At 38.7% G+C, this 17,989-nt stretch overlaps 1 protein-coding gene across 30 annotated transcripts in view; it reads right to left on the bottom strand.

The window, feature by feature from the left end:
• Positions 1–17,989, bottom strand: part of FN1 (fibronectin 1) — a 75,640-nt gene that overhangs the window by 29,053 nt on the left and 28,598 nt on the right. For 18 of the 30 annotated variants that reach the window (XM_031651494.1, XM_031651491.1, XM_031651493.1 and 15 more), the window contains exons 18-26: positions 17,699–17,893; positions 16,795–17,067; positions 14,949–15,215; positions 9,524–9,618; positions 7,948–8,116; positions 7,406–7,492; positions 4,792–4,983; positions 3,129–3,401; positions 1,855–2,037 (exon numbers count right to left, since the gene is read on the bottom strand). In XM_031651494.1, coding sequence (XP_031507354.1) covers positions 1,855–2,037; positions 3,129–3,401; positions 4,792–4,983; positions 7,406–7,492; positions 7,948–8,116; positions 9,524–9,618; positions 14,949–15,215; positions 16,795–17,067; positions 17,699–17,893 — 1,734 coding nt within the window. The remainder of the gene's footprint in view (positions 1–1,854; positions 2,038–3,128; positions 3,402–4,791; positions 4,984–7,405; positions 7,493–7,947; positions 8,117–9,523; positions 9,619–14,948; positions 15,216–16,794; positions 17,068–17,698; positions 17,894–17,989) is intronic. The other 12 variants (XM_017946925.3, XM_031651495.1, XM_031651496.1 and 9 more) reach the window with 1 other exon arrangement.

Consider the following 17,989-nt stretch of genomic DNA (forward strand, 5'->3'; position numbering starts at 1 on the left):
TAGATGGCAGAGCCTACAACACACCTAAGCTATAAGCTATATGGTCTAGATGGTAGAGCCTATGACACACCTAAGCTATAAGCTATATGGTCTAGCCTACTGCTCCTAGGCTACTAGCCTGTGCAGCATGTTACTGTACTGAATACTAGAGGAATTGTAACATATGGTAAGTATTTGTATATCTAAAAGGTACAGAGAGTGAGGCTTCTAAACTTGGAACTCCTACTCACTAAACCCTCATTCCCCTGCACACCATTTGCCCTTCAGCGTTTCTGTAAAGCCTCCTGCAAAGTTTGGAAAAGTGCCAGACTGGAGGACCAGATGCTTGGATTCCATTTCCACCTTACTAGCTGGCCAGTGGCAATTTACTTAACCACTGGGGACCTCAACTGCTTCGTGTTTGTTTATTTTTTCTTTTTGAGACAGGGTCTCACTTTGTCACCCAGGTTGGAGTGCAGTGGCATGATCATGGCTTGCTGCAACCTCAACCTCCCCAGGCTCAGGTGACCTTCCTATCTCAACTTCCGACGTAGCTGAGACCACAGGTGTGCATGACCATGCCCGGCTAATTTTTGTATTTTTTTTAGAGACGTGGTCTCACTGTGTTGCCCAGGCTGGTCTCGAACTCCTGGGTTCAAGCAATTGGCCCACCTCAGCCTCCCAAAGTGCTGGGATTATACAGGCAAGAGCCACTGCACCTGGCTTGCTTCATCTTTAAAAGAGGATAATAATGACTTTGCCAGGAGGGAGAGAGGCTACCTTGAGGTCATTTGTAGCATTAGGATTATAATAAGGTCTTAGAACACATGATTAACATGTGACAGGTCTATGGCTAAGGGGCAGACATTGTGATACAGGGGCTTGTATACTGGGTGATGCTGTAATTAGTGATTCCAGGCTGCTCTAGAACAGAAGCAATAGCCCTGGGGTGGTGGATATGCCAAATAAAGATATTCTTGCCCTCAGCCACAAAGTAAGAAACCAAGATTATGGTCACGTCAAGCTGCTCTTCTTTGTGTTTCATTGTCTAAATTATGTTTGAAAGGTAGAAGATGTTTTCAGACTAATATTTGTTAATGTACCTAAATGTAAGCTATTTTTCCCTTATGTAGAATCTTTTGCTGTTGTTATATATTTGACTATTACAGTGAAAATAATAAAAAGCACTGTTTATGTGAAACACAGCACCATCTTGCAGCCTACTGTTTGATTCTTTAACAAAAGATGTCTATTCTATAATGGTTGGGACTAGAAAGAGACAATTTCCATAAATTGTTGTTGTTTATTTAATGTTAGGTTTTTTTTTTTTCCTGAGCTCTCAGCCTTCTGAGAAATCCTTCTAACAGATTCTTTTTGAAGTACAAATTAAACTTCTGACTCTCTTCAAAACAACATCCTAATCTAGCCCAAGCAATCAGTCACTTTTCTAAGTATTCAAATCCTAAATCAACTACTGACACTTTTTTTATAAAAATGAGAATAAAGCACGCATAATGACACTATTTTCAGTTCTCATTTTTTTCTCTAAAGATTTACATTTAGTCATGTAATTTCTCTTGATATTCACTTATTTTTATCTGCTTATTTGGAAGCGGAGTTTGTTTAAAGTCATGGAACTTTCCTGCTGGTGTTTTTCCACTATGATTTTTTTAAAAGCTGTAGATATCAAAAGTATATTAAGATAGCAACAAACATTACAGCTTTCAAATTTATGGAGCTGTACATTGAATTTGGAGTTTAGTTTGTAGCTTGGTTGCAGCTGTCTTGCTTTTAGCTGCTCCTACTTGAGAACTCAGAATTCATTTGCTATGCTCTGGGTTAATATTTATGGAACAGATACATTCGACTGCTTACTTGTTAAGACCACTGCATTGTCTGAAGGAGAAATTGACAACTCTGCAACATCTTCCTCATTTTTCACAGGTGAGTAACGCACCAGGAAGTTGGTCAAATCAATGGATGGGGGTGGAGCCCAGGTGACACGCATGGTGTCTGGACCAATGTTGGTGAATCGCAGGTCAGTGGGAGGAGGAACAGCTGGTTTCGAACAAGAAGGAAGACTCATTTAATATAATTTTTAAATTAAAGCTAACGAAGTAGCTGGAAAGGTAAAACCAATATTTCATGCATAAAGGAAACAGAATCATAATCATGCAAACAGTCTAATCTAAATCTATTTTAAGTCATAGTGTACTACTGTTAAAAATAAAACACTACACACAGTACTGTTAGGCCCCCTTTAACCTTTTTGCCATCATCGATATATTTTAAAAAATAATTTTAATCTACTTTCAAATATGTTGACTTTATGTACATTATTAATACCACTGCAGATTATTTTATCCCAGGCTGAAGAGGCTTAAGTCGCCACACAGCAAAGAGAAACATAGCGGTACTTTACAAAGATACATGCACACAGACAAAAAGACAAGAGGGTCCTAAACTTCCCCCCATGTGAGATGTCTAGAGCTACAAGTCCATTCAGTGAATTCTACTTACAAGTGAAAAGTGTTCATGCAAATTGGTTCTCAGCATGTTTCTTTTCCCATGCACAGCAGAGAACCTTTAAAATGTTGCATGCATGTCCCCAGACTGTGGTTAAAGAGGTGTTTCTTTACCTAGTGACAGCAACGAAACCTAGAATGCTCCCAAATTTACTTTTCTCCTACCTCAAAACACTCTACCTTAAATTTTGATGGGTTTTTAGCTACAAAGAAGGAACATGGTAGAGTTTATCAAAGGGTAGAAGGAAGAGCATGATGGTACATTTTGGAGATATATTTCTTATAATTAATCGGTGCTTATACAATTTGGTATTCGTGTTTGGTATTTAAGAAGAAAAATTCTAGGTCTCCAAATTGAATGAACATTTGCTATTTTATATTTAACAGAACAGACATCTGAATTTTTCTAGCTCTATATCTACTTGTGGTTTAAATGAGAGTGTACTGAAAAATACTTGCATATGTTTAGCAGATGCATTTGATTCCTTATCCCCATAGTCCACCCTGTCTTAATCTTTGGCCAATTGCTGACTTCCCCCTTAAAACATCCATATTTAACCAGAGTAACTGGTGGCAGCATGCAACACCATCTATGTCTCAAACACAGAAGTTTTCGAAATTCACCCGTTTGTTGTGTCAGTGTAGTAGGGGCACTCTCGCCGCCATTAATGAGAGTGATAACGCTGATATCATAGTCAATGCCCGGCTCCAGCCCTGTGACTGTGTAGTATCCTACTGAGGAGTCCACAAAATCTTCAAAAATAGGGATACCTTCTCCTGCCGCAACTACTGTGATGCGGTACCCAATAATGGTGGAAGAGTTTAGCGGGGTCCACCTCAGGCCGATGCTTGAATCGGTTATATCAACAAAGCTTAGGTCAGTGAGTTGGGGCACCTCTATTGAGTTACAAAGCAAAGGGGGTGGGGGGCAAAAGGAAAATAGAGGCAAAAAAAGAGGAAAAAATAAAGCAGTGTATATCAGGTTACCAGTAGTAACATTGATGGAATGTTAAAGCAATGATGGTAATATGCAATCTGTTTTAAATTCTCTGAAAAGACTTCCTAAGCATCATGAACAGTTTGCTTCCCTGGAAGAATAAAACAGGTTACAATATTCTTTTAGGGATTTTTTTTGTTTGTTTTGTTTTGTTTTTGTTTTTGTTTTTGCATTTTGAAAATGTCCTTAAAGGGTACAATTTGAACTGTTCAGATTCCTAAAAATCATATGCCTGTTTAGGATGTCAAAACCATTCTTAGAGCCTAGACATAGTATCTGAAGTAAGCATCAGCAATGTTTAATAAGTATCTGAAATAAGTGTATGAAGTAAGTATCAGTATTATTTAATAATTCCAAAACTGTTTTAGTAGAAAATAAGCTTGCATGAAGAAGGTTAAAAAATAATAATAATTAGGTGATAAATTGATATTTTTTCTCCCATACAAAACTCATGACAATATCATGGCCATAATGCTAATGCATTATGAATGTATGGTGTGAAATGTGCCATTCAAAAGCACATTGAGGCTTAGGAAAGAGGCTTAAGGTCAAGGCCATTGCCACTATTTTAGTTCATTTATAATCAACATATGTAATTAGCGTTAGTAAAAGCATTCTTCTGAAGAGTCCAAAGGGGGACACAACTGTCCAATGCTTTCATTCTGTTATAACCCAATGGACAAACAAGCCTATCCTTAGACAGGCCTTTACAATGTTGTCTTTCAAGCCACAACAAAGAACACCCTGAAGGTGTGGCTTTTACTTCTTTTTTTTTTAATCCAATTTTTAAAAAGAAGGATTTGAAACTGCAAGATGAAAAACTGGACGTGTCAACCAAATGCTGTTTCCGTGCTCACATATGAGGACAAAACTATTTTATAGGCAGCTGTTGGAAATTGATACGGACTGTAAAATCAGGCAGAAATGTACTGATGGGATGCATTTACCATATTACTTTGAGCCTGTCAGTACTGAGTACAGACACGTGACAGTGTTTTAGTCATACTTCCATGTGAGCGGACATTACAGAGTTAAAGCCGTGGCTGCCACTCCATTACATACTCGCTGCAACACACAGCATCCCAGTGAAGCACAGACAGTAAAGCGGTGTTAACAGCAAGCATTTGTCCAAATCGCTGCTTTGACTTCTTGGTTTTGGAGAGTGCAGCTGGGAGATCGGAATTAAATCCCAACTATATTTGACACCCTTAACCGTCTAGGGATTAAGGTGCTAATCCCCACTCTTATTGGAAGTGCCACTCTCAGGATAGCAGCTTATTTTTCTATTACCTGGGATGATGGTATCAGAGATAGGGACACTTTCCTTGTCATCCTTGACAGTGTAAACACTGACATTGTACTCCAGGCCGGGACTCAGGTTATCAAAAGTGCAGGAGCTCTGATCAGCATGGACCACTTCTTCCAAAGAATATCCCTGCTGGCCGTTTGTAGGGGTTGTGGTAATTCTATAACCAGTAATGTCTGGAGGAAAAAGAAAAGAGGAAGTTATTGCACAGAGCATCTGTGAGCCAGAGCATATTTAACTAGACTCCAATGACGGACTCACAGAGCGGAATGCAGAAGGACTTGGCATTTGCTGAGGACTCCACTGTCACTGTCTTTCAATGCTTGCAACAATCCTTTCAGGCAGTACTAAGATCCTCACTTTATTTTATTTTTTGTTTTTATTTTTTGAGACACAGTCTCCCTCTATCACCCAGGCTGGAGTGCAGCGGCACGATCTTGGCTCACTTCAACCTCCGCCAAGATCCTCACTTTAAAGGAAATTTTGAACCAGGGGAGTGATTCCCAAAAGCTTTCATTTCCAAATCCCATGGTCCTACCACTGTACCCTGCTTTTCCTTAATGAATCATTTGAAGACAGCTGAGGAATATTCCTTTCTACCTGCCTAGTATGGAATCGCTCTCAACCTTAAGCACATTCCTCAGAGAGCTCTCCTAATTTAAAAGGTCTGAGACTATGGGATTTATAGGAAGAGAACCAAGAAAGGAGAAAAGGCGAAAAACAAAAGTAGTGATACTTATTCTATAAAGAGTATTGATTGGGAGGTTGAGGCAGGCAGATCACCTAAGGTTGGGAGTTCAACACCAGCCTGGTCAACATGGTAAAACCCCATCTCTACTAAAAATACAAAAATTAGCTGGACGTGGTGGGGCATGTCTGTGGTCCCAGCTACTCGGAAGGCTGAGTCACAACAGTCGCTTGAGCCCAGGAGGCATAGGTTGCAGTGAGTCGAGATGGCACCACTGCACTCCAAGCCTGGGTGACAGAGCGAGACTCTGTCTCAAAAAAAAAAAAAAAAAAAAAAAAAGAGTATTGATTGTTGAAGTCTTCAGGAATCATAGAAATTGGGCAGTAAAAGAGTTGAGGGGGATGAGAGATATTCAAATAAAAACAGTGAGGACTAGAGAGCTGTAGGGCCAGATTAAAAATAAAATGAGAAAGTATATTAAACTTTATAAAAGGCAAGGAGATGACAGAATTTCATTTGCCATTAGGAACAGGGTAAACACTAATGTGGCAAATACAAGGAAACCCAACTGAATGAGAAATAAATATTGAGATCATTACACTTGCTAGTGATCATCCAAATGTGTGGGCTGGGTCATTGAGACAAGGTATGAATGATCCTGCTGCTAACAAGCGTGAAGCTTGCCAACTGAAAGTTTCAGATTGTGAGCAACTCAGCTGGAAATTGTATAGCTTTGGCTTAAACGATGTTTCCGCAGATAATGAAAACTTTACCAAAATCATTCTACTTCAGAGAGAGATTAAAAGAGATATTCTGAGCTAGTTTTTTTCTGTGTGGTTGCATACATTAATCAGACTTAGAGATGATAGCCTTAGCTCTGTGCCCTGGCAAAGATAAGAACTATACAGTACTTTTTTTTCTAACAAAAATTTCACAATAATTTAACAGTGAAATTAGAAATAGCTAAGGAATAAACTAAACATATCCCTTAAATTAACAAATATAGGAGGTTAGAATGCAATCAACATTAATTGGAACTTCTATTTTTGTTTAAGATTTTTCTCCATAAGTTTTGTGAGACTTCCATGTGGTTTTGGCCAAAGTAATGAATATCTAAAATTTCCTGTTATTGCCATAGTACATCGTGCTATTTGACTATTATTACAGCTATCTTTATACATTTTAGCATTTTGTAAATAATTTTCAAATATATATGAATAAGGAATTTAGACAAATGCTTCATTTAAAGCTTTAAAAATGGTCAAGAAACCCCTTAATCAAATTTTTCAGTTTGCATAGAATATAATTTTAAAAAATTACATTCCAAATATGTGATGTTGGGTGTGAGAAGGAGTCTACAAACTTAAGTTACAATCCCAGTTTTGTAACATTTAAAATGTGTGACTATGAGTAGGCCAATTTTTTCTAAGTCTCAGTTTTCTTATTCTGTAAAACGAAGGTATTTCTGCCTTTCATCACCCTTAAATATTTGTGGTGCAACTCATGACAAAACATTCATAAAACTTCAGGGAATAATAAACTTAGGCTCTGTAACAACTCACAAAAGGGAAATTACGTAATATGACTTCAGCCATTTGTTTGGCAATTTTTAATGCACTCAGCAAAAGGCACCTTCCACAGCGCTTTTCTTCAGCCCTACAGCTGTGTGAGGATCTGCCTTGTCCCCCTAGACTAGTGTAAGATTGTTCTGTTTCCTGTGATTGAAGTCAACGTGGATTAAAGCATCCTGCAGGCTGCCCCATGATGTACGTCATGTACTGCTATAGTCTGTATGGAGAGCTGAGCATTTGTAATTTGAATCCTTTCTTTGTCTGAAAGAAACAGTTTCTAAAATCTTTGTCTTGGGAAGGTATGGTGTATACTTGCCCTGTGATCCATCCCAAACTTACCTGGGGTGGTACTCCTCTCCCAGGAGACTGTGAGCACTCCAGTGTCAGGGTTTGTCTCCAGATGCAAGTTTGTTGGTGGAGACAATGCTATGGAGAAAGAAAATTTTAAAAGTTAAAGCTGACACAAAGCTCTTGACCTGTGTAATCTTTCCTCCTTCCCTACCTCCCTCTCTTCCACGCTTCTTGCCTCCCTCCCTCCCATATAAATATAGGTTACGTTATGAAAACATGATGGACAGCAGCAGTTATCTGACAAAGACTTTTTTTATGGTTAATGATTTTGCAATACTATTGAAATTATTTTCATCTCGCCTGTTCATAAATATTCTTGACATGGAAGGAACATTTCTGATGCCATAAAATATAAAGCATGAATTGAACCTGCTACTCCAAATTCAGGAATAGCATTAATAATTTAAGTAAGGATAAGATATCTCCCCTGTGCCATTCTCATAAGTAAAAAGTGATATTGACACTAGATTTTTTCAAAAAGTGGAACAGTTTTAAAAACTAATAGAAAAGGGAAAAAGAGTTCTTCTTACGTGTCACCACTTTGTTTACAATTGGCGCATCTCTTTCCTGTCCATCTCTCAGGACTTGGATGGTGTAGACATATTCCACTCCTGGAGTCAAGCCAGACACAACGATGCTTCCTGAGTCTGAAGTCACTTCTCGTGGTGCCTCTCCTCCCTGGCTTGGTCGTACACCCAGCTAGAGGAAGGAAAGCAAAATAAACACCAAGGACGAATATTTCCAGAGGCCTGTTACTGCTGTGAGGTTGTGATTATGCTTTAAATGGCGTAAACTCTTCAGAAACTGCACAATGTACTTTTATTAGGAAATGATTTGGGGACTCTTTTATATACTTTAGCTGGAAATTCCCCAAGGTGGGGAAGGTATCTTCCAAACTGCATTAAGGTGGATTGTTATGGAAGGTTCCAGAGAAATGTCATTACATACTGTTTTGCTTGATAAAGAATCTCTTGTTACAAACCAGACATACCCAGGGACTGTGGGCCACATGGTATTTTGTTTCTATTTTTCTGGGTGTGTGCTGGAAGGAATGTTTGAGCTCTCCCTTTAACGAGTTATTCACATTCAATTCACCTTTTAGTTGCCATATAAAGGCACTAGCCCCTGTAGCAACTGTATTGCAAAAACACACCTTTTGAAGAGCTATGTTCATAGCTTCAACTGCAGGATGATACATTACAAGAGAAGAATTAGAATAACTATGCCCATAATTTAAAATCCTTTTAAGATCCTTTTTCAAAAACTCAGGTAACACTGTGCTATCAAATAGTGTCCAACTCTAAAGAGATCCTTCACACACCATAAGGCTTCTGAAAGTCAGCATGACATTCAGGGAATTCAAAAGGTATACTGGCAATCTTCAAAAAGTTCCTCTATATTTGAGTAGCATAATCATAAGTATGGCCATTCATATACTTTATCTTTGGTGTATTTTTTTAAACAATCAAGGGGATTGAGTCATGATTTCCAGCGATAACAAATATTTCTGTCTTCACACTAAATGCCAAAGAATGGAATTCTTTTAAACATATTCATTTGTATTCATCACTTCCCTAATATCATTACTTTAAAGAAGATGAATCCAGATATCCACAGGGAAACCTTAATCTTAACTTCTATTAAGAGATTTACCCGCAGTGCTTTGAACAGTTGGAGATGAAACTGATTGGATGAAAATGCGATTTTTAAGTGACTCTGAGTTTAATTGATCTCCCTAAATTGGCTTTTGTGAACTTGTTCACACCCATTTAGAATGACACATCAAATAAAGTTTTCCTATGTTTTTTTGAAATGTAGTTCCCTGCGGGAAAGGATAGAGAAAATAAGATAACAACAAGCAGCAGTTCGTGCTAATGTTTTATCCTTAGAAAAGCACTTTCATAGCCTCCATCCATTCTTGGAACAATTCAGTGAGGTAGGCAGGGAAGGATTGTTAGGCCCTGACAATGTAGTCAAAGATGTATGAACAGAAGCAGGTGACAAAACCCAGGTCTCCTGACTCCTGAGCACCCTGTTTCCACTACATGGGAAACACAAGGACAGCTCAGGGCTGTATCACAGAGATTAGGAACATGGGCAGTTTACCTTAAAACCAATTCTTGGAGCAGGTGTCCATGTGATCACAATGGTGGTCTCGGTCACCTCGGTGTTGTAAGGTGGAATGGAGCTCCCAGGCTGCACTGTGAGAGAGAATCAATGCACATTTTCAAAACTCAAAATCACAGATGATTTCATAGAATAGAGATAACAAGTATCTTTATAGAGAACCTCAGTTTAACCAAGCAGTGGATAAAGAATGTAACATATTTTTTCATTGGGTGAGAATTGGGAGAGGATCAGGCTTCTCAATCTTTAATGTGCCACACACATCATCTGGGTCTGGCTAAAATGCAGATTCTGTTTCTGGAGGTCTAACAAAGAACTAGGGAGTTCGCATTTCTGACAAACACAGATAATACCGATTCTGTTGGCCCGTGAATTATACCTGAGTAACAAGGGGTTAAATATTCGCTAAGGCAGTCTTTTCAATGAAATTATATAATCTAATTCATGTCTTTCCATCATTGTTGGGATTTGAGTTTTATAACAATAAATTTCCCTATATCGTCAGTGTAAAATCCCTTATAAAATGTACAACTGGCTACCACAAACTGATTATCGTATTGTTTCTTAATCATTAATTTAAGAACAATGGTAAATTATAGATGGTGATCTAAAAACAGTTTTATGCTGGGCAGGGATTGGTGGCTCATGCCTGTAATCCCAGCACTCTGGGAGGCTGAGGTGGGCGGATCATTTGAGGTCAGGAGTTCGAGACCAGCCTCGCCAACATGGTGAAACCCTGTCTCTACTAAAAATATGAAAAATTAGCCGGTCATGGTGGCTCGTGCCTGTAGTCCCAGCTGCTGGGGAGGCTGAGACACAAGAATCGCTTGAACCCTGGAGGTAGAGGTTGCAGTGAGCCGAGATCATGCCATTGCACTCCAGCCTGGGTGACAGAATGAGATTCCGTCTCAAAAAAAGAAAAAAAAAAAAGGAAAAAAAGCTTTATGCTGAATTATTCCACAATAATGGTCAACTATTTTTGGTTGCAATAAAACATGCTATATAAAAGTTAAATAAAATCTGCCACCATGGATGCACTTTGAAGTCTAAAGATTTGTACTTTAAATATGTGATTATTTATTCAGAATAATAACACTGTAAAAATTTAGTATTTTATCACCAGAATCAGGAATTATAACAAGTTTGTTTTGCATTTTCTAGCATCTTGACATCACTGTTCTTTTTCTTATCGAAAATATTACTTTGGCTGGGTACAGTGGCTCATGCCTGTTATCCCAGCACTTTGGGAGGCTGATGTGGGTGGATCACTTGAGGCCAGGAGCTCAAGACCAGCCTGGCCAACATGGCGAAACCTCATCTGTACTAAAAATATAAAAAGTAGCCAGGTATGGTGGTAGATGCCTGTAATCCTAGCTGCTTGGGAGGCTGAGGCAGGAGAATCACTTGAACCTGGGAGACAGAGGTTGCAGTGAGCCAAGATCACACCACTGCACTCCAGCCAGGGCGAGAGAGCAAGACTCCATCTCAAAATAAATAAATAAATAAATAAATAAATAAATAAATAAATAAATAAAATAAAATAAAATAAAATAAAATATTACTTAAACAAATTTTTATTTTTATTTTTTGAGATGGACTCTTGCTCTGTCACCCAGGCTAGAGTACAGTGGCACAATCTCATCTCACTGTGACCTCGGTCTCCTGGGTTCAAGTGATTCTCCTGCCTCAGACTCCCATAGCTGGGACTATAGGTGCCTGCCACCACACCCAGCTAATTTTTGTATTTTTAGTAGAGACGGGGTTTCACTATGTTGGCCAGGCCAGTCTCAAACTCCTGACCTCAGGTGATCTGCCCACCTCGGCCTCCCAAAGTGCTGGAATTACAGGCATGAGCCATCGCACCTGGCCAAAAATAAAAAAAAAATTTAAAAAAAAAAAATCTTCTTTTTAAATAAAAGATTTGTTTTGGGTTTTAGCACCAAAAATGAAAGAAAGAGAGAGAGAGAGAGAAAGAAAGAGAAAGAAAAGAAAGAAGGAAGAAAGGACGGAAGGAAGGAAAGGAAGGAAGGAAGGAAGGAAGGAAGGAAGGAAGGAAGGAAGGAAGGAAAGAATGTATATATGAAGTTAAGATAGAGCTTTCTAACAACCTCACAAATCTTATTATAAATTTAGAAAGGTAAAGTCACAGAAGGCCAGATATTTTGAGTTGGGTAAGTTAAGTTCAAGGGTATCAAGTGTGTGAGTAGCCCTGGTCACATGTTTGATATCTCCACAATTCTTCCTCTCTTTGCATCTCAATCAAATTTTGTTCCCATTGGGAAAAAAACCTCCGAATGTATTTATACTAAATTATGAATGGCTGGCAAGACAAAGAATTAGTCTCCAGAGTTATACAAACAGGGATTAAAAAGTGTTCAGACTCCAGTCTCAACTCAACTCCAGTCAATTTTTTTTTCTTTGCCATGTGGGAATTTAGAATCAACATCGCAATTCTCGCATTTCTTTTTCAGTCTGGATTCTAAGGAGCCATTTTTTTATTTTAAAAATATTGTGTGAGAAAAAGCCAAATATATGTGTGGACCACTTCGTAATGATAGCTCTAATGGCTGAATTGAGGTACTACTGGTTTAGTGGGCTGTTTCATCTATGTATGTTATTATTTTGATGGTGTTTGGTGGGGGTTGGGGGAACATGACTGGGATGGGTGACCCCGATGCCTTTTAGTACTTCTGAAATTATACACCACTTGGCTGCTGCTGACTCTGCCAAAATGCCATGACAGCCCTATGTGACCATTTTTTAATGGCCCACGAAAAGCAATTCAGAGAACAGTCAGTTTCTTTCACTGAACATCTGTGAAAACCACAACTTTTTTACAAATTATATTTGCCTCAACTGTCCTGGGCTTTAAGACTAGGTATTTTCTATTGCTTGAGCCAGCCAGCTAGAGTCTTCCCAAGTTTAAGATGATGCTCTCTGCCTGGGAAGGCCATTATGGGAAAATCACCAAACCACAAACCCACAAACGATGTCAAACAAAGGATGTGATTCTGAGTGTGAGCTATGGGTTCTGGCAGGTCTTGTTAGGGAAGAAAGCCCAGCTGTTAAAGAAATAAAATTTGCCCTATCAATACAGGAGTAAGCTGAATTTTCCCCAGAAACAGCTTTTTCCCGTAACTTTTCTCACATTCGCTCTTAAGAATTTAGCACAAGTTATAAAACTCAGAAAAGTTACTCCCAGAATTCAGCTTAGTAAGACAGTAAAAAAGTTACAGAAACTTAGTAATTTCAAAACCATGCAAGCCTTGAGGATGTTTACAACCTTAAGGAGTACTTAAAGTTCGAATGGAGTTGTAGAATACCCTGCTTACATTAGTTTATTTAAATATAAGCTTCGTTGAACTGTTTTTGTTATTATTCCTTTCTCAATCATCTATTCACCAAGTATTTTTTGAAAGCATACAATGTTCCAGACACTATGTTAACCTTTATCTAATAAAATTACTTTTGGCTATTAGTACTTCAATTAAAATAATTATATTTTATATGAATCTATTATGCAAAGCATAAAATAATATATCCAATATATCAAAGTCTTCAGAAGTACTTGAAATATCTTGACCCACCACCTTCCCTTAATTATTGTTAGCATCATTAAAAATGCTTTTTCTTTCTTCAGCACTGTGTTCAACCAAAGAAACTACATAAAATATGCCTTATGTTAAGGAATGAACAAGACAACTATAGAATTCTACATTTTAGTAAAAGACAACATCTACTGAAAGGGCACCTTCACTGAAATCTCCATTCTAATTCACTGAAGGACATTTATAAGAAATGAATATTTACAAGAAATATAAAGACATTAATTTCATGAGAGTAGATCTTAGACTATCTTAGAACCGTGTAAAATTTTAGCCAAATTTTCAGGTAAGCTTATTTGCAAATTAAAAGTGAATTTTACTTGCTTACGATTAACTATTATTTAGGAAAAAGCCTTCATGGGCCAAATTTCATACAGTAAATTTAAATGGAAGTAAGTTTTCCTTAAAGTATGTATTTTTATGGGGAAAAGTTTATATTTTCTTTGGGAAATCAATTCCGTAGTTATTTACAAACTAGGCTTCTATTGACTTTTTGAATGCTTTTTAACATCCATACTTTTAAATTAGTCGAAGAGTAACATTTGTTGAAGGCTCTTAGAAAATTGCAAACTAGTCCATGGTTACAATATATGCTAAAAAAAGTGCTTATGTTAGGTGCTTCTATAATTCAAAACGTCAAGTTGAAAATAACAAATAAGACCGGGCGCAGTGGCTCAAGCCTGTAATCCCAGCACTTTGGGAGGCCGAGACGGGCGGATCACAAGGTCAGGAGATCGAGACCATCCTGGCTAACCCGGTGAAACCCCGTCTCTACTAAAAAATACAAAAAACTAGCCGGGCGAGGTGGTGGGCGCCTGTAATCCCAGCTACTTCGGAGGCTGAGGCAGGAGAATGGCGTAAACCCGGGAGGCGGAGCTTGCAGTGAGCTGAGATCCGGCCACTGCACTCTAGCCTGGGCGACAGAGCGAGACTCCGTCTCAAAAAAAAAAAAAAAGAAAATAACAAATAATGTTCAGCCAGAAATAAGGAGTCTCATAATTCTCTGTAATGTAAATGGAAATGTATTTAATAGAAATCAGTTTGTGAATAGAGGTCTTTATTGTGATGTAGATATGTGGGAGATTTAAGACCACTTCCTTTAAAATGTTGAGCAAAAGGACAGACGTGGCCAAAAATTATTGTTAGTATTTTCCTCCTCTGAGGAATTTCAAGAGTAATTTAAGAAAAAAGCGATTATGTCTGCAAAAGTACTTTAATCTTCTGCAGCCAACACTCATAAAGAAATCATTTCCCTGGCTTCATGTTCAATTAGTTGGTTCCCATTCAACCTGTAGATATTTTTATTCTGCATTCATAGTTACTATTCAGTGCCCAAAGTAATAGAATATAGACATAGGTGCTAATTTTTTCTTGCCTTAACTAGTATTTGGTAAATTCATTTAATGTAATAGAATTTAATTTTTGTAGTAACAGAGTGCTTTAAACCCATGTTACTCAAAGTGCTGGCTCTAGAGGAAAAAGAGCTTGGCAATGTATGCGAATTAACGCACTGCTTCCTTCAAGAAAATCTGGCTTCAGAAAAATTCTCAGCTCTGCTAAGCAGTGTGCTTTGTGATTTACATTCTGGCACAACTCTTCTTCTTGTTGCAGACTAGCAGCAAACAATTAACGGGCCAGCAGCCAGTCTACGGAGCACATTTTTAGTATCACTGATTTAAATTATATACTAACTTTTTAATGTTTTTTTTTTGGGGGGGGGGTTGTTTTGTTTTTTTGTAAAGCATGAAGAATAGAGAATGTAAATATAGTTAAGAAAAGGCATTTAATTTTCGGCTTACGTGTGGTAAAGACTCCAGTGGCTTTGGGGCTCTCTTGGTTGCCCTTTATGGCCACAAGGGATACGGTGTACTCAGATCCAGGCTGCAGATTCCTCAGTGGGTACTTCGAGACAGAGGGACCCACATTGTACTGCCTGGGCTGGCCTCTTCGGGTCAGGCCCACAGTCAGTCGGTATCCTGTTATCCGGGCCCGAGGTGGAGTCCATCTCACCAGGACAGTAGAATCCGTTTCATTGACAAACTGGAGGTTAGTGGGAGCGTCCAGTTCTAGGAAAAAAGATGAAACATGCCAAGAAATATTTAGATCAGTAATGATCATAACTCAAGTCCTGAAGCTTGATTGAATGTCTAAGTTTTCTCTCCTCAAGGTTGCAACTATGTGAAAGTCAGAACCCTGGAAAAACTGAGCCAGTAAGAGATTGAGTGCTACATAGAACTTTGCCAAAACTCTGCCAGTCATGAGAAATTGTGGAACCATTTTGCTTGACTGTGATCCTTCGGGAAGTCTAATGTTCCAGCATGACCTTCCCATCACTCTCAGAAATTATAGTTACATTAAAGCAATGGTATTTTTAAAAAGGCAAAACAAACACTTCTGAACTTCACAGGTTGCTCTGAGCCAAACAGATTAAGGAAAAAGGGATATGCCTCCTAAAATGACAGCAAGAAGAAGCTCTCTATGGGTCAGAAGCAATATTCTGTGAAGAGTCCCTGCTAGAGAAATAAAAGTTATTTTCACATGGTTCAGATTAGACAGTAATTACAGTAATGATAACATATCCTCAGATTCATGGTAGGATACTGGTGAGTTTGCACTATCAGAATCACATAAGTTGTGGAGTTTATTCTTAAGAATAATAACCAGCAGTTTTCCCACCGAAATTTAAATTACATTTCAAATAGAGGAAATATTTAAGAGGCAGTCAAGTATAATAATTCAGAGCATGGGCTTTGGACATACGTTATAGAGCCAGCTCTATCCATTCCTATCTCTGTGACCCTACAAGTTCCAGAATTTTTTTAAAGCCTCAGTTTCTTTATGTAGTCAATATGGATACTAGTAAGACCTTCCAGCTGGGCACGATGGCTCATGCCTGTAATCCTAGCACTTTGGGAGGCCAAGGTGGGTGGATCACTTGAGGTCAGGAGTTTGAGACCAGCCTGGCCAACATAGTGAAACCTGTTTCTACTAAAAATACAAAAATTAGCAGGGCATGGTAGCGCATGCCTGTAGTCCCAGCTACTTGGGAGGCTGAGGCAAGAGAATTGCTTGAACCTAGGAGGTGGAGGTTGCAGTGAGCTGAGACTGCGCCACTACAGTCCAGCCCTGGCGACAGAGTGAGACTCCATCTCAAAAAAATAAAAAATAAATAATAATAATAATAATAAGACCTTCCTTCCTAAGGTCAAAACAGAGAGTAAATATGAGAATAATGCTTGTAAAAACTGAGCAGATAAGCTGGTGGCTAGTAATACTAGATACTTGGCAATTGCTATTCTTAAATGAATTCTGCTGTGTTACGATCCTGCATTTTAACTTTGATCTAGATATATTTAGTTACAGGAAAAATGCACTCAAATTAGATTCTCTTCAGTTCTCCCTCTTAGTACCCTTCAGCTGATACATGTATTTTAGAAATGGGTTACCACTTAGCCTCATGGAGCTTGTTTGAGTTTTGTTTTCAAGTGTAATGTGCTTTGTGTTCACTGTGCATTCCCTTGCCGGCTGGGTATTTCCCTCTCTCTAAGCCATACACCTCTGAGTCAATGGTTTGCTGCACTTCCTCATGGGCTGGAAGTGAGGGTGGAGAATTTGGAGGGGAGGTAAAGATAGGAAAAGACATACTGGTTGTCTGTTCGGCAGTCAGAGGCTTGCTCTCCCTCCCGTGGTTCACGGCAAAGACTTTGAAGTAATAGGTGACCCCAGGGGACAGCCCGGTGACTTCTGCGAAGGTGTTCCTGCTGATGGGCAGCCTCTGCCCGTGCTCCCCAGGCAGGTTGACGGGGATCACATCCACGCGGTAGCCGGTCACTGCACTCTCAGGCGGTGTCCACATGATGGTGACCTTCACGTCTGTCACTTCCACAAACTGCAGGTCCCTGGGAGAGGGCACTGTATCTAACAGACAAGAGTCAACCAGTCATTCACATTTTCTGCTGAAGATTATTTTTAAGAAGCCAGTTTCTCGGATATGATAGGCAGTTCACTGAGCCTCTCATTCGAGAGTTTTGCTAAGTTTTGTCTCTTAATCAGATCATATTTTCATGGCCCAGTCATAGTGCTTAAATTATGACATTTGAACCTTTTGTCTAAAATAGTTAGGTAATAAATGAGTTACCAGCATATGAAGTGTCATATGATGGTGAGGGGAGAGGGTTATAAGAAAAGATACTAAAAAACAAAACAAAACAAAACAAACAAAAACCTTTGAAATAACTGCAGAAAATAATGTAATGGTTTTTGTTTTACTGAATCATTTTATAATACTTAAGAATCAAAGATGAAATGACCCTTGAGCTTCTGGGAGAAAATTTGTAGACGGACGTTATGATATTGGTTTTTAATAAGAAAGGCCAGTAGCCAGCTTTGGTAAGTTACTTATGACATTTCAGCTAAACATCAGAAGTTTAGGGAAAAACTATTACATAAGATTATTTGAATGTGGGAACTATTGACAGAGACAAAACCACCCCCCCTCAGGAAAAATCTTGATAACATAACATAGGAAGTGTCTTCTTAAAAAAGTTACCTGAACGTGGGGTGCCAGTGGTTTCTTGTTGAATGAAAACAGGTGTACTTTCTTGATTTTCTTCCACAGCAAAGATAGTGATGTTATACTGAACGCCAGGTTGCAAGTCACTGAGGGTGACGGAGTTTGCAGTTTCAGGAAGGTTGAGTTCTGTGCTGCTGCCTTCTACTGACGGTGAATAGACTATTCTGTACCCTGCAGATGGATCAGCAAAAGTAAGATGCACTGTTTTCTTTGAGACCGAGGCTTAGAAACACCATAAATCCTCCCTTTTCGAATATTCCTTAGCAT

Source organism: Papio anubis, chromosome 10 (genome assembly GCF_008728515.1).
Source record: "Papio anubis isolate 15944 chromosome 10, Panubis1.0, whole genome shotgun sequence".
Classification (NCBI taxonomy): Eukaryota; Metazoa; Chordata; class Mammalia; order Primates; family Cercopithecidae; genus Papio; species Papio anubis.